The sequence below is a fragment of the Tyto alba genome, unplaced genomic scaffold (assembly GCF_018691265.1).
Source record: "Tyto alba isolate M040663 unplaced genomic scaffold, T.alba_DEE_v4.0 Super-Scaffold_44, whole genome shotgun sequence".
Lineage (NCBI taxonomy): Eukaryota > Metazoa > Chordata > Aves > Strigiformes > Tytonidae > Tyto > Tyto alba.
In genome coordinates this window covers 4,682,572-4,698,555 of record NW_024881320.1, presented here as the reverse complement: position 1 = coordinate 4,698,555, position 15,984 = coordinate 4,682,572, and the positions used below count along the sequence as shown (strand labels likewise).

Here is a 15,984-nt window from a genome sequence, read left to right as displayed (position 1 = left end):
GAACCAGCAAGAGATGCTCTTGCTTCTACCTGGTGTCTGCAGATGCTATCCTCGGGAGAAGCTTTGACAGAGCTTTTTGCTGATACAGAGCAGAGCCCTGGTAATGCCAGTGTCTGTTAACACCGATCCCCGCTGACTTGGCTTCTTGCTAGAGCAGGTGGGGTTCTGTACTTTCTTCTGGGGCTCTGCCTGGTCTGTGCTGAGAGAACTAAAAATTGTAAAGAGAGGAGGATGGTTTGCTTGGAGGCACGTGGTGCCAAATTTGAATTTAGTTGAAGAGGCTGGGGTGGAGGTGGGGAGAGGGGGAAGGCTGCCCTGAGAGAGAAGAGGTGCAGGCCAAGCACTGTATCCTGCGTTTTGTTTAGAAGTCTGTTGGCTTCCTGGGTTTTACTCCTTTGTAACCAGATACCAAAATCTAAAGGTAAATTCTGCATATAAAATTATAGGGGACTTTTTTTTTAATCTGCCTTCTTTGTCTGTGTATAGAAGCATTTTTTCCATGAACTGCTCAACTTTCCATTTGCTTGAGCTGTAGAGAGCTGGCTGCTGGGATGAGCTGTGTAATGGGATATCTGAATTTCAGCAGGAAACCTGCTCCAGTTTAAGCAGACCTGATTTAAAAGCAAATCCAGTCAAACCAGTACAAACTCCTGCATGGAGAAATTAAAACTGCTTTATGCCCCATTTGATGTCACTTTTTCTCACTTCAGTATCTACTGCTGAGAGATGCTCAAATGGACAACAAGTAAAACCACTCAACTGCAGGTTGAGCGACATATGTCCTGATGCTCTCTCTGCCTTTCTCATCAAACTGTAGGAAGCAGGTGAAGTTTGGCAAGGGAGGGCTGTTGGTTTATTGTGGTAACTTTTAATCTGTCCCTGCTCCTGCCTAGCAAGTGACTTTCTGCTGCACGTGGTTAAACGATCTGCCTTGGTGAATGGCATATGTTCAAAGAGGTGATGGTGTGCTTTTCTGTAGGAGTCTGAGCTTGTAAGACTTGGTGATGTTGTGGCAAAGCTGACAATGTAAAAGAGCGTGTCAGGATTCATGGGATGTGGGAATGATCCTGCCCTGTTAGTGGCTGATGTAAAAACAAAACTTGGAAGCCTTTTTCAGGCAGGGGGGAGCAAGGGAGGTGATTTAGGGGGAGGCTGCAATTTCTATTCCTCTTTCCATGTTGTCAAACAATTTGGCATTCATTTGCTTACCTTTAGCATGTGTTTGCAATATTTATTTGTTTCTTCCTGGAGATTTCCTGCTAACTGGTAACCAGCCATGCCACAGGAGACATGGGGAGAAGGGGTTGGCTCCCGTGGCCAGTGCCCCATTGTTTGTTTCTCAGCCAGCTATTCCGCAGCTCTTTTCACTGCGAGACCTCAGGGATTTAAGGTATGGGGGGGTTCCCAGAGCTCACCCTTGCACTGGGCAGGAGGTGATGGGAGGTGAAGCCACCCCACTGTTCTGGTTCCCTGCCACCCTGCCTGCAGCACCCTCCTCCAAGGGGACGTCTGTGGGTGCTGTGTGTGAGTGCCAGCTGCTTCTCTGGGACACTGTGATAGGGTGATGACAATGAAAGCTTACCCTTCCTGACTGCTTAAATACTTTTTTTTTTTTTTTTCCCCTTGATTTTTCTTTGTCTGGAAAATTTATAACTCTAACCCAAGGCTTAGAAATAAACTGAGGGGGGAAGCAGCAAATTCCCTTTTGGGTAAGAGTTTACTGTTCAAGCCTTGACCTTGTTAAAACATGATAACTCAATAAAAGTCTGAGTATTTAAAGAGAAGTGACTTCTTCCTGCCTTGAGGGGCATAATTAAGCCAGTCCACACCCCTTAAACCAGAGTTGTGGGAGGGAGGACTAGGAGCTCCCTATCCTGCCTGCCAAAGTTAGCAACTTTCTGCTGGGGTCGTCTCTGTCCCGCAAGGCAGCACCCATGAGCTGTGTGGAGCTGCTGCTGGGAGACTCTGGAAGTGCTGGGAGAGTCTGGCAGTGATTGCGTAGGAAACCCTCTATTTCCCAACTGTTGGGAGGATGACACTGCTCCTTTTGCAGGGCGGGCAGTTCTTGCATCGGTTGAAATGTGGTCAAGTGTTCTGTATTAAAGCAGACTAAATTTCCTGGGTAAAGTGTGCAACAGAACTTCCTTGGGGGGGAGAGTGGAGGCAGTTACGTTCATCCATAAAAACTCTTCTACAACTTAAAAATGAGTTACCCTTTTCTCAGGGTTTCCTTGTTTAAACATTCCTTGTAAGTTTGTAAAGTACATTGTACTTTTATATTAATGTCCACAGAAAGGACATTAATTCCAGTGGACACATTAATGTGTTCAAAAGCGCCTTCACCCCTTAATCTACTGTAGGATTTTCAAGGAAAGTACAGAAACTTGCAGTGTTTCCAGTTTGCAGTGGCATGTTTGTTCCTACTGAGCTGTAATCGGTACTCACTGGTGTGAACCCTTCTGGAATTGCAGCTCAAAATATGAACAAATAAGGAATCCCCCATCCCAACCAAACCTCAGGAACATGCACATGCTAACCAGCTGCATGGAGGAATAAACCCTGCTGTGACTGCTTTACACCTGGAGTGCTGTTACTGCCTCTTGGCTGCTTAAAAAGCACTAGGCTATATATATATATATATATTCCTCCCCCTCCCCCCCCGAACTCTTCTGTGTGTCAACTTCTCCTGGAGAGAAGTGCATTTTCCAGTACCTTTCCTACAGCAAGTTTCTCTGCAAGGACAGGGTCTGTGCTTAGCAGGGGGCTCTGGCTGCCTTCAGAAGGAGGGTCTGCAAAGTCAGGGCATCTGAGTGGAGTCATGTTTGTGTGACGGTTTGGGAGACCTTCCCTGCAGCATGGGACCACTGTTGACAACCTGTGCCCAGTGGTAGAGGTTGGGGCGGGGTGTGAAGAGCAGGGGAAGGTGGCTTGTTCGGATTTGTGTTCCCTGTGTGGGGTCTGAGGGTGTTTGTAGGGCTCCCATGGGGCAGGAGGAAGGGCTGTGTCTGTCTCTGCTTCGGTATAGAGTCCTCATGGGCACCGCAGCTATTTTAAGTGAAATCCAGCATCATTGGCTACTCCCATTGAGATACCAGGGCTGCTAGCTGCAGTTGTTCCATGAGCAGCTCAGCTGCCCAAGCAGAAGTGATGGAAATCCTCCTGGTTACTCCTGTGTAAGCGGTTCTGTGTCAACTTGATACCAAGGGAAACTCACTGCCTTAGCAGAGACCATTTCAGATGCCATGTCTTCCCTTGCTATGACTAACCAGGGTTCATCTTAATTTAAATCTGAGACCATCATCAAGGTTATAAACTCAATGCATGAACGTGCTGGGAAGCAGCCTTAAGTAGCATCCAGATGGACTCTGGAAAGATTATTATGCTGTAATTTGTTTCTGTAGCTCCCCAGAAGACGTATTTGACCTTGGGACTATGACTATGCTGTTTCCTCTTCTAGCTTCCCCTGTGCTTTTGTCCAGACCAGTTTTGTCTAAATGAAATGCCTCGGTGTTAGACCTTCTGTTTGCTCAGGAGAGGTGCTTCCCAGCTCATGAGGGTTGCTTTGTCAGGCATTTCCCTTGTGGTTTTTCTTTGTTTCTGCTACTTGGTTGGAGGGTGAGGAACCACCTGAAACCTCAGCCCCAGGGCAAGTAGGAGCAGGGTGACAGGAGGTACCTGCTTGTGCCTGCAGAGTGGCAGCAGTGAATTGGGCCAGTGAGTCATCTTAGGAATAGCTTGATTTTGGCAGCTGAGGTTTGTTTTGTTTTGGTGCTTGTTTTTTGTTGTGTGTGTTTTTTTTTTTTTTTTTTTAAGTAGTAATAATTATTGTTAATAAATAGCAATTGCAAAACCAGGTGGACTGATAGCCCAGGGACTGGGCATTTTCCTGGGAAACAAGGCAAAACTCTCCCTTTCCTCTGGTACGAGAGTGTAGGGAGGCTGGAGACTTCTGACCCATCTTGCTGGTGCTTACTGCTTACCAGTGGAAGAGTGGACCCTTTGAGATGTGTCACATCTGTGTAGCATGAATTCCAGACACCTTTCAGTGACTCTTTCAAACTAGTCCACAGGCTCCCAAAAGCCTGTAAACGACAGGCTGAAAACATTGCTTCAAGCTCAGGAAAGGCAAATTATAAAGGGTATGACCAGGCTGCAGTTGTAGAAGTGTCCTGATCAGAAAGCCAGGACTCATCATCTGCTGGGGACTGACTGATGGCTTTGGACAACGTGTTGTCAGCAGGACTGAGTTTGGCAGGGAAGCGCTGAAATCCCGTTTGCCCACTTGTGTGGGTTGAGTTATTAAACACATCAGGAATCCCCATCTGCTTTGTAAGCCTGTCTGTAGAAACATAACCCAAAGCCTGGCTCCTGCAAAGTGCCATTTGCCTTTGAGTGAAGTTGGAGAGAGCTGGAGATGTGCAAGCCCCCTCTTTTTTTAGGGTAAGATTCTCGTGGATTCAGAAGGGGCAATGCCGTATGCATTGTGCTTGCTGCGTGCCAGAGCTCTTGCTGAAATGTTGCTTTGTGTACAGGGCTATTTGAGAAGGGGATGGAGATGGAGGTGATGTTCTCCTGTCCTCCTTCCCTTGCTGCAAGTTGTCCCGTGTTCTGTGAGGTGCTACATGTTGTATGCAAATGTTAAAATTTTTTTGGTGCCTCTAGAGAGGCTTTGACTTTCTGTCTAGAAGCTATTAATTACCTAGACAAGGAAAGCAGAACATACCCAATTAATGGCTCCTACTGCTTAGACCTGTCTCTCTGGCTGATCTGCTATGAACTAATGAGCAGCTCCTTTTGCTGGGCCACCAGTGAGCTTGAACTTCTCATCAGTTTTCCTGGGGAGAAATGAAAGCAGCAGCAATGTGCAGGAACAAATGGCTGGAATTCAGTTATTAACCTGGGCTGAAAATTGACTCTATCTGCTAGTAATTACCCAAGGGATGTTAGGAGAAAGGCCTAGTGGAGGGTTCAGAGCTGGTATTTGACAGACGATCACAAGCAATTGAGTTAGCATTGCTTAAGTTCCCATCCTGCATCTGAGGAGCAGCAATGTGCTGGGTAAGTATAGCGACTGCAATGCAAACCTGGAGTAAAATGGGTTAGTCTGAAACAGCCCTGCTCCCAAATGACTCTCTTTTAGTGATATTTTATGGCACAGCTGCATAGCATCTCATATATTTTTGAGTACCTTAGTTTACAGGTCATTTAATTTATTTGCAGGCTTTGTTTCGGTTCCCTAGGGTATTTTGTTCTTTTGCGTATGTCTTCCTATGGAGGCATTAAATTCTGCAGTTTGTCACAATAGTTCAGCTTTTATGCTGGCAGTTGGTGCTCTTCAAAGATCCTTGTGTGAAGTTTAGACTTCTGAATCATTAGAAGATCATGAAAGAAAAGGAATAATTTAGGAGGCAAAGATGTTTTGTCGTCTTTGAAATTGGGAACGTGCGAAAGGAGAAAATGTTTAGCAGTACAATCCGCCTCAAAGAACTTATCTTAGGAACTCAAGAAAATGAATTTTCCTTCTTTATTCAGGATGTAAATAATCGAAAATGTCACTCCTGAGCTGAGTAATTTGTTCAACAAAAGGATCTCGAGGAGATGACTCCCTTAGCTTTCATGAACGTGCCCAAGACATCAGAGGACCTGTCTCTTTAGCAATATGAACTGAAGGGTTTGAAAATGAAATGAGAAACATACTCTGTGCAAAATATATAAATAAATCTCGCAGGTGCTTTGTATAATCTCCCTTGCATTTTAAAAGCCTTGTTTATCTGGATAGTCTGGTGTTTAGGTTAGCTCCTGGGAGCTGCGAATGGGTGTAGGGACGGTGTGTTGTTACAGTGATGGTTGTTAATGTGCTGTTTAATGTACTTGGGAGCATGGCTGAAATAGTCGTATGGTTACTATATCATTATTGCATGTTGGCAAGGAATTGTGGTTTGTTTTGTTTTTTTTTTTTTTTTCTTGATTTTAAATTTGCTTGTGTGTGTTTATTAAACTGAGATTAGTACTGCATAACAGTTAGAATACTTAAGCCTATGTTTAATGTAAGAGGAGGAGGCAGCTGAAATAAAAGAGATGTTGTACAGCGTGTGCAGGAAGGGGCCTGGGGAGCGATGGGGGAGAGAAGCAGCTCTGCCCTGGAACAGGCTGTCTGCATTTGCCCCCAAATTGCCTTGGATTCAGGGTGGGTGTGCCAGCACGGGACAAGTGTTGCAGCATTTCAGGCTGCCAGACAAGGGGTTTGGATAGAACAGGAAGAGGGTTTGGTTTGTGCCTTTGCACATCTTGCCCCAGCAGATCTGTTCTTTAGTTTCAACTTGTGCGTTTCTGTATTTGGAGCTTTGGGCTGGGCTTCCATCAGAAAATGGGGTATTTTCAGCAGTTTTTCCATCACTGGGATTTTACTAGTCAATTCCTTTGGTTCACTTTTGCTGTCTTGTACTGATTTTCTTACCTGTCTCCTTTTTGGTGGCCTAATCTGTGCTCTGGCATTAGATTTGACCATCACTGTCTTCCTTTCCTTGTCTAGTCCCCTGCCCTGCTTCCCTTTGCAGTTCCAGGGCCTGGGTGGTTTCATGTTTAGCTTTTTTTTTTTTTTTTGATTTCCTCTCCAGGCATTTCCATTTGTCTTTGTAGATCATCTTCAACAAAGGCCTTGCATAGTCTAATTTGTTTTCTATTTCCAGCCTAGACTTAAAATAACTCATTTGTTCCATGAATGGCCTGTGCATGGATCCAAACCCCACCTCCCCTTTATTTTTTTTTTTTTTTTAGTGTGGGTTTCTTTTTTGCTGTTCCCAGTCAGTACCTTTAATTACTTGAAGTGTCCCTTTTGGGCATTGAGACTGCAGCTGCCAGTCGGTAGCAGTGGGTTGCGTGTGGCCGTGTGTGTGCTGGCTCTCTCTGCTTCCCGGTGGAGCAGCGTGGGAGTGGGTTTGCGGGGCCGTGGGTGCCCTGGCAAGGGGGCAGCTCTGCTATCACCTCCCTGCTGACAAGCTCACCGTCCAAACTATCCACGGGTCATCTGCGTGCTTTTGCAGTCTGAACTGCAAAAACCAGGAGATGCTTAAGGTTGTTTTTTGTTTTGTTTTGTTTTTTTAAATTTAATTAGAAGGGCAAAATCCAACAATGGGAGTGGGGAAACCAAAGGGAGCGGCATGTTATGGCAGGATTTGAAAAGCAAAGGCTCAGACCAGCTGCACTGCTGCTGACCTGAGGCTGGAGCTGTGGCCAGCCTGGTACTTGGTGTGTGGCTTTTGCATTTTAATGAAGTGGTGTCCAAGCCCAGCACTCCTGCAGAGAGAAATGGGTCAGTCTTGTTCACTTAAGCACATACGTACTCCTCTGGGAGCTGTCACAAGGTCACTTGCAGCCTCTTTGCCAAGGGCTGGGAGGTTTGTAAACTGTGTGAGACCCATTGCAAGTGCTCATCCGACAAGGGGTGTCCGTGGTGGGGCAGGTGGTGCAGATGTCTGCTCCCAAGAAACCAGATTATTCTACTGCAGGTCGGGGTTAGCAGCAGGAGTTGCATCTCACAGTTTGCATGCACTTTCCTCTGCAGAAGCATCAGTCGTGTCACTGCCGAGAGCAGCCTGTCTGGTAAACCTGCCTTTTGAAACACAACCAGGAGTGGGGCTGGCAAAATCCAACCCTCTGACCTTGCTCCTTGCAGCTGCGGTGCCAAGATCTGTACACAAATGCTGGCAAAGGTTATCTCGGGGCAGAGCTAAACATGGGTCCCGTGCCCAAAATAGCTTGGAAAGTTTGAAAAGGAGAAACACAAGTTGCAAATCCTGTTGTGCTGCTTTGGGCAGTGATAGGAGGAGGGCAGAGAAGTCACTTTTCATCAGGGATCAGAACCAGGTCTGCGTGGAGCCGTGCTGTGGTGGGAGAGCTGATGCAGCCTAAAGGTTTCCAGCAAAGAGGCAGCAAACCAGGATTAGAGACTTCAGCTCTGCCGTCCCCTCCATGGCCTTAGGGAGTGGTTGTACCTTCTTACAAGGGTAACATCGTGCCCTGGGCAGCTCTGTCATGGTGCTGCAATGCCCTTTCTTGCCCCAGATCTGCTGCTGTAATTACTTGTGCATCCACCCTGCCAGTCAGGCTGGGAAGTCATCTGGCCAGAAGAGAAGAGGGAGGAGGGCTGCTGTGAAGGGGTGAGCTGGGGAACAGGGCAAGGACTGCTTTGGGTACCACTGTTTGAGGAACACCTGTGGAACCCCAGGGTCTGGCCGTGATGTGCAGGGTGCTGCCAGCCCAGCTCTGCTTTTTTATTCTTCCAAAGCAATAAAAATGCTTTAAGATCACATGCAGGTACAAGCCTTGACCCCTGGGGTTGAAATAACCTCTCTTCCATGCAGCAGAGCTCAGGATGTGCCTGATCTTTCCTGTTGACCCTGTGCTGCTATTTTAATTTAAAACCTCTGTACCCTGCTGTGATTGAACGCTACTGTGGATTCCCAGGCTGCAGACACTGACATGGTTGTCTTTGTTATTCTGAATAGAGCCCTAAATTTATGGCAGACGGCCTGCTTTCCTATTGAAAGGACTTAATAGATACAGTACATACAAATATTTGTGTATAATGTCAACTGTCTTCCAAGAAAATTTCATGCACATATTGATTAGACAAATCCATTACTGTTACATTGTGGTGTAACATTCCTTAGGAATGTCTCTCCACTCATTTTCATCACATCTTAATTATTTTTGCTTCCACTAGTCCTTTAAAGCAAGTGTGGGTAAATCTCTTCACTGCTTTTCAGGTCTGGTTTTGATCTAGCACTGCATGGCATGCCAATGCCCTTACAGGCCATGGGATGGCTGCCGACAGCCAATATCCTTTTCTGCTGTGCTGCACACAAGTGTGTGCTGGGGTTTTTTAAGTATGGTGGGTTGGTTGGTCTCTTGGAGGTGAATGTTACAGCTCAGTATTAATTAAGTGTTATAAACAAAGGTCCCCTTAACTTTTATTTCAGAATACATGAGTTGACTGGAAGATGATGCATACCTTTTCTTTCTTGGTTGAGGAGGAAAATTGTCATGTGTTTGGCATTTGAGTAAAGATGACTTGGTTGTTTTTTCCAAAAGCTTGCATAATTTAATGTAATTAAACATTAGCTTTGTTGTCAATACTCTTGAATTAAATGTGCTCTGGTGGTGCTAGCAGCATTTTTGCATATTTGCCCTGTCTATATAGTATGGTGGTACTAGTAGTTGCCTTTTAATAAGGTCTTTTGCAGTCATTTTGTGGGCTGCCTCCTAACGTCTTTTGTACACCATTCATGGTTTGTAGACCACAAGTTGAGTAACATTACTCTGGACTTGAGAAACAAAACAGTCTGTTAATCTTATTTCAGCGTGTCCTTGCTTAAAAAAAAAAAGTTTATTTTGAACTGGAGCAGTGTGTTTTCATTGGGCTCTTTAAAACTCTTCTGAAGGTGGATGAAGTGGTATTTTCAGTGAGTTGGGAGTGTCTTGTTCTCACCTTTCAGACAGATGAACTAAGGCATCAGGTAATTATGGCAACTCACCCACATTTCTATCATGTCAGGGGCAAGAGAGGGACCTCACCTGGTAATCCTGCTTTCCCTGAGGAGCACAGAGCCTGTTGGGAGGTTTGGCTCTAACTTTGGAGATCAACAAGTGTGTTGAATGCTAATAATTTTTTTTTGCAACTCAATTTAATTGCAAAGCCTTACTTTAGACCTCTAGGGTTTTTGCATGGTCCTGACTGTATCAGTGTATGCTTTTGCTGCGGTCAGGAGCTGGCCTGAAGGACTGGCATGGAACTGTACAGCTCTGTGTCTAAGTGGTGTTGACTGTGAACCTGTAGATGACTGCAGGGTGTCATGAGCTTGTCTGTGCTCATCTTTTGGGCTGGACACGAGTGTGCTTGGCCCGATGCCGTACAAACCATTAGCAGGGGCTGTGCCTGAACTGGTGTGTGCTGCTGGGAACTGTCAGGCGCTCGGACAGCCGGGCGCGCGGGCAGAGCTGCTCTGTATGCAGGCGAGCCTGCAGCAACTTGCAGTGGCTTGTAGACTGCTTTCAGGGTGTAAATTAGGGAGGACAGGTGATGGGGAGATTATTTTAGACAGTAAATGGCACATGAAGAGGAGAAACAGAAGAGCAGGGTGGTGGCGGCTTGCTGCGTGGAGTTGGCAGGGGGGAGGAGGGTGGAGTTTTGGAAGGCTTTAGCAGTGGAGCAGGATCCTGGGAGTCTCCCAAACAGGTAGAAATAAATGGGTACAGGAGTCTCAGTGGGCTCTCGCCTCTTCCACAGGTTCACGTTGTAGCCCTGGTGCTGGGTTTGCTGGTAACCTCCAGCTTTCTCCTGTTCCTAATCAGAGACTGTAAATCTTGTACCTAGTGCTGTAATGGCTAATGCAGGTCTGCGGATAAAACAGTCTCTGATGGAGACTCCAACCAGGGGGGAAAATACTTTTCCTGTGAGACAATGTCTGTTCCTCATCAAAATCAGTTGAGAAAAGTAGGAACCAAACAGTTCGATCTTTAAGATTTAAAGAGCCTGGCTGCACTATTTCTCTTTTATGTCTATTAACCTGCTCCTATTGTTTGTGTTTCTCTCTTAAAAATAATTGATAAAGGGTTGCGGATGAGGAGACACCCCAATATCTTCTGCTGGGGATAGGTGGCCAAGCCGGGTCCCCGCTGCGCCCAGCCCTGAAGCAGCACCCGCACCTCCCCAGCAAGATGCTCTGCTCCCACTTTGCTCCCCAGTGGGAGCACCCACAGTCCTGATGCTGGCTGGCCGTGGACCCTCCTGCTCCTCAGAGCAGTGCTGGGCTGGGCATGCTGCAGCAGCCCCTTTCTTCACATACGGAGCATAAAAATGGGATCTAAGGCGATGGCAGCTGTAGAGCTGCCCCTGTGCTTTGGTGACCTTAGTTGTCTCCAGCCCACAGTCCAGCTGCAGTGGAGAACATTCAGGGCCTTCAACTTGTGCTGAGATCTTGCTGGTGACCTGCTGCTCGGTTGTTTGCAGTGCATGGGCAGCGCGTCGCTTCTTTGCAAGTGCATGATTTTTTTTTACTCTTGGCTTTCCAGGGCTTTTCATTGAGGCAGAGGTAATTTGCTGCCCTTGATAAGTCAAAAAACATCTGTGGTTCCGCTAGCGTGCGGTGAGTGCGCACCACCAGCACAGCACGGCTCGCAGGCAGCGTGCCTTGGTGCAGGACAGTCTTGTTGGCCCCTGTAGTTTGACCCCGTGTGTGTATCCCTCTAGTAGAGAGTTAACTACTTCTTCTGCTTGCACAGATAGAAGCAGAAAAGCTTTCAAACTGTTTTAGAGCTTGACACCATGTGGCTTTGCACTTGGTGCTGAGTTTTAAAGCTGAACTTCTGATCTGAAGAGTTTAAAAAAAGAAAAATAATCCTATTTCTTTTACTGTAGACAGATGCCACAGCATGGTCTGGTCTACCTGCTGAGCTTCCAGGGAAGCAGTTGGCTTGCTGAAAGCTGCCAAGGGCTCTGGCCCCACCCCCACCTTGGAGTGTGTGTATATATACATGTGTGTATATATACATATATTTACATGTGCCAATTAACTCTCAGGTGGCTGCAAGCCAAGATGTCCAAGTTTGAATCCGTTATTAGGAAAGTACCTTAAACTTCTGCAGATCCCAGAGAGCTTTTGGAGCCCTTGAGAGCATCGTGCACGTGTCTTTGGGAGCTGCAGGGAGGGTTTGTCCCTGTAGAAGCACATGTGGGCTGCAGGAGAGCTGGGCGGGTGGTGGTGTGTCCTCGGAGGGTGAGCAGAGCAGATGTTGAACCGCGTGCTCCCGGCACGGCCCCCAGCTTTTGGTGGAATCGGCAACTAAAATCCCATCCAGTCGGAAGCGTGAGGGGAAGTGGGGTAGTCATACTAGAAGTATAAATATGCGCTGGCTGCCTTCTGGGTGCCTCTGAATTCCCCCCGCGTGCGCAGGGGCTTTCCTGCCCTGGGGGTGGCTTGCACAGAGCACACCAAGCTCCTTCGTGGGGAGGCTGTCCTCGTCTAGGATGAGGGTCAGGCTGTTCCCAGGCCACCAGTGCTTCCTGGGACCGGGGTATCAGGTAAGGTGCCCCAGGACTCCGTGGGGAAGAGGGGGTGCAGGGGGGAAATTCCAGCTCCTGTGCAGGGAATGAGCTGAAAGCAGGAGGGGGCCTGATTGTCCCTCCTCTCCCTGCCCTGAGAGCCAAACCTTGCTGTGTGTTTTCCCATATGTAACTTGGCAAAATACCTTTTGCTGAAGGGGCTGGGCTGACCCTCGGCAGGAGCATGGAGATGTCTCTGCGTGTCTGTCATCCTTAGGCCTTAATGGGAACTTGCTGAAAAATATCATCTTTGTAAAACTTGACCTCTTTGTACAGGGGCCTCCTTAGGCTGCTTTCCTCCTGCTCTTGTTGCCCTGCTTGTCGTGCCAAGCCTGCCGGGGACCGTTGCCTCGGTTTGATTTTATTTCTGGCTGGTAAGCAGTGCGTGGATGCCGGCAAACCAGTGAGGCAGTCCTGTGCCTGCCTGCAGCAGATAGCAAGTGGTTTATCAGCAGGGGCTGATCTGTGGTCTCATAGGAGAGGGGGGGAAAAAAAAAAAAGAAAAACTTCCTCTTCTTTTTTTTTTTATCCCCCCTTTCCCTCCCCTTTTTTGGTTTTTGTACCTGTCAACTGCTGTTTCAGTTGAAATTGCGTTGGCTCAGGCTGGCTGTGCTCCCCTTGCAGCAGAGACCACGAGAGCGTGGGGAGATGCCACCAGGGAGCTCACGGTGCTGGAAACTTTCTCTGCTGCTCCCCGTGTGCTGATGAAAGGTTTTGATACTGCCAAAAACTTTGCACAAATGTATACGTAACGCGTACCTCCATTCGGGAGGAGGCGTGCGAGTGTGCTCGACGCTGCGTGGGGGGGAGGGCGGGTTCTGGGGATGGAGACCCAGAGAGCTGGGACTCTCCCTGCGCAGGATCAGTCCTGGCAGCATCCCCCAAGCCCAGGCAGCAGTGGGAATTTATGCTTTGTATAACTAACCATTAATATGAGAACAGTAGTTAATGCACCTTAAACTGTCAGTGCTGAAGGGCAGCATTTAGACGTTTGTTGCTTTTTTGTTGAAATCTAGACAAAAAGCAGGAAACTTAAAATCCTCACCAAGCAAACTATGTGAAGTGTCTATAAAAATCAGTAACTTGTAAATCTCCCCCTGGGGCCAAGGGGAGTCCTCCCACTTTGTTGTTTTTCCTCATTTTGTTACAGCTGTGAAAGGAATTGCAAGTGGTAAAGCAGCGAAGGTGTGGGTGTCAGGGGTGTTGGTAAAAACACCCCCTGAGCCATGGTGTCTTCTGTGGCTCTTGGCCGTGATCAGAAAGGCTGATGTAATACTGATGCGGCACTGGAGGTGTATGACATGCTGTAGTCCTGGGTTTTAGTGCAGCCCCGTGGATGGAGATGGCTGCTGGGGAGCTCAGTCCGTCCTGGCATAGATCAGGGCTTACCTCAGGTGGCTGCAAAAATGGCCACAGCTCGGAAAGGAGGGTACTGAAAAAAATGTGTGTGGATGTGTGAGAGCGTGGATGGCAGAGGGATCTTGTGCCTTTGGAACTCGTGTTGAAGCATCAAAACTCCAGCTTATATTTTCCGGAACTAAGTCATACCCCCCAAAAATTACCTCTCTCCAGGAGATTTAGAGACATAGGTCAACAGGGCCCAAATAAATTGTTGGCAGTTTGCAGGCCTGATCCTGCTGGTGCTGGGAGAAGGCTTTCCAGGGCAATCAGGTGGGATGGATTTGGGATAATCTTATATTTGGACTTCCCTGTGATAGGAGTAATCCATGCAAACACTTGGCAGTGATGTTTGCCAAGTGGAAAATGGGGCTGTTGGAGAATTGCGAGGGCGGTCAGGTTTTGGTGATCACAGAAGGCTTGATGTTCGGTTGTCTCATGAGACTGTGGTTGACTGAATTGTAACCTACTGCTTTCCTGCTTCCTTCCAGTTGTTGCGCGACGTGGAAAGCACACACATGATGAAGAGGAGCTCTCGGCTCTCCTAATCCTTTGTCGGTGATTTGGAAGCAGCAGCCGTGCCTACTCTTTCGACATGTCGGGATCTACGCAGCCCGTGACGCAGAGCTGGCGCGCTGCCGAGCCACGTTACCCCCCGCACGCCATGTCCTATCCGGTTCAGATTGCTCGACCACATGCGGTAAGGCAAGAGACTTTCCTTCCCTACCCGCTGTCAGGGTAGGACCTACGTGGCGTGTCCCCATCGCTGGGACAGTGGTTCAGCTACGCTGGTCTCAAATGTGGCTGTTACAGAGAAATCAGACAGTTTCCGTGCCTGTGGTACAAGATTTCATCGTTCCTCTCTCGTGGGATCCTCTTTTGTTTCTCTATACGGTGCTTTCAGCTTTTCTCTCCCTTTCCAGCCTCTTCCCAGCGCTTGCCATGGGGTTTGTTGGGATCTGGCTCGTAATTTCTGAGCACTCGAGCCTGTCGTCCTCGTAAGAGCACCTTTGGCTGGATGCAGCAACCAGCTTAGGCGGGAGAGGGGAAGGTTGACCATCCATGTGAAGCAGGAGCACATGGCCTCCAGCCCTTTTCAGTGTGGCCTTTCCTTGGTGCTAAATCACGAGGGAACGAGCATCCTCTCCTGCACGTGGGCTTGCCACTTCCCAGTGAGCCCAGTTCTTGCTCCTCACACCTAGGAGAGTGGTCTCCTGATTTCCAGGCAGACTGCCAGGGGCGAACCTGCTGTCTGCCCTTCAGTCAAGAGACCTGACCCTTTCTACGTGTCATTCCCAGCTGGTGGTGGCACTTGTGGGGAGCAAGAAGAAAACTGAGCTGCTGATTGATTTCCATTTTATCCTCTTCTTTTTCCCCCTCTTACTTTTGACCTGTAGTCTTGTCTCCTCTTGTATCAAGGCATAAGCTGGTGGTGCTTTTTTTGTTGGCTGTGTTTTGTTGAATGCACCGGAGCTTGCACAGGTTAGATCACCTGGATCCAGCCTCTCCTTTCTGTGCCATGTCACTCACGTCTGTGCTTGCTCATCCTGGATGGTTGAATGTCTTAGGTTTAAGCCCTTAACGGAAAAAAACCTCTCTTTAGTGGAACAGCTTTAGGCAGCTCAAGCTGCTTACATGAATCTTATTAGGTACTGGAGTGTGGCACATGCTTGCAAGGCTGCTCTTTGGAGCTGCTTCTTGGTGGGTTACAGCAAGGTGGATACAGCCAGGAAGGTGCTTGTAACACAAGATAGCAAGGAGACCTTGTCTCGGGGTTATGTTTCTGACAGTGATGGCTATTGAATGGTAAAATTCATGCTGTGATGATTTTGAGGTTTGACTTGAAAGCCTGGAAACGCATGAAATGTCAATGAAGGGATGAAATTCCCTCATCTGCCCTCTTTGCTGGGCTTCAACAGAATGGCACAGGGAGCAGAGCTGGCGTTTGGAAAGGCTTTGAAATAGAAACATTAAGGAGGGCACAGGACGAGCTTTTGGCTGCGTTAGCTGGCTCATCTAGATCACCCGGGGCCTGCGTGCTTCTGCACAAAGAAGCTTTTCATCCAGGCTGTGAGACATGCTGACCTGGTTCGATTTATGGGAGTTTTGCTTCCATCGGTGGGAGCGTGTTTATCAGGGAGGTGGGATGTAACAAGAGCGTTTATCTCAAAGAAAATCCCAGTTCTCTTTTTATCAGAAACCCAAGCAGGAGAAGGATGTGACCAGGTGAGCAAGATCTGCGGCTGTTGCAAAACCATGATTTAAAAACAAACCAAGGAAACCTCAATACCCAATGTGGAGACAGATTTTAGAAAGAGTGCGAAAGGCTCCTAGCCTTGGGGTGTTGAGAACTTGTTTCCTGCAAACCCCAGTTGCTTCCCCTTACTCTTGCAACAGCAGAGTGAACCAAGCAGGGCAGTAGTTTGCAAGTCAGACGGAGCACTGGTTTTCTCCAACCTGACCTGCTCTCTGGCTAGAGTGAA

General features: G+C 47.8%; 1 protein-coding gene across 17 annotated transcripts in view; it reads left to right on the top strand.

Moving 5' to 3' along the window:
• NCOR2 (nuclear receptor corepressor 2) overlaps window positions 1-15,984 on the top strand; it is a 256,199-nt gene that overhangs the window by 61,917 nt on the left and 178,298 nt on the right. For all 17 annotated transcript variants that reach the window (XM_042805509.1, XM_042805506.1, XM_042805498.1 and 14 more), the window contains exon 2: window positions 13,993-14,201. In XM_042805509.1, coding sequence (XP_042661443.1) covers window positions 14,097-14,201 — 105 coding nt within the window. In that variant the 5' untranslated portion in view covers window positions 13,993-14,096. The remainder of the gene's footprint in view (window positions 1-13,992; window positions 14,202-15,984) is intronic.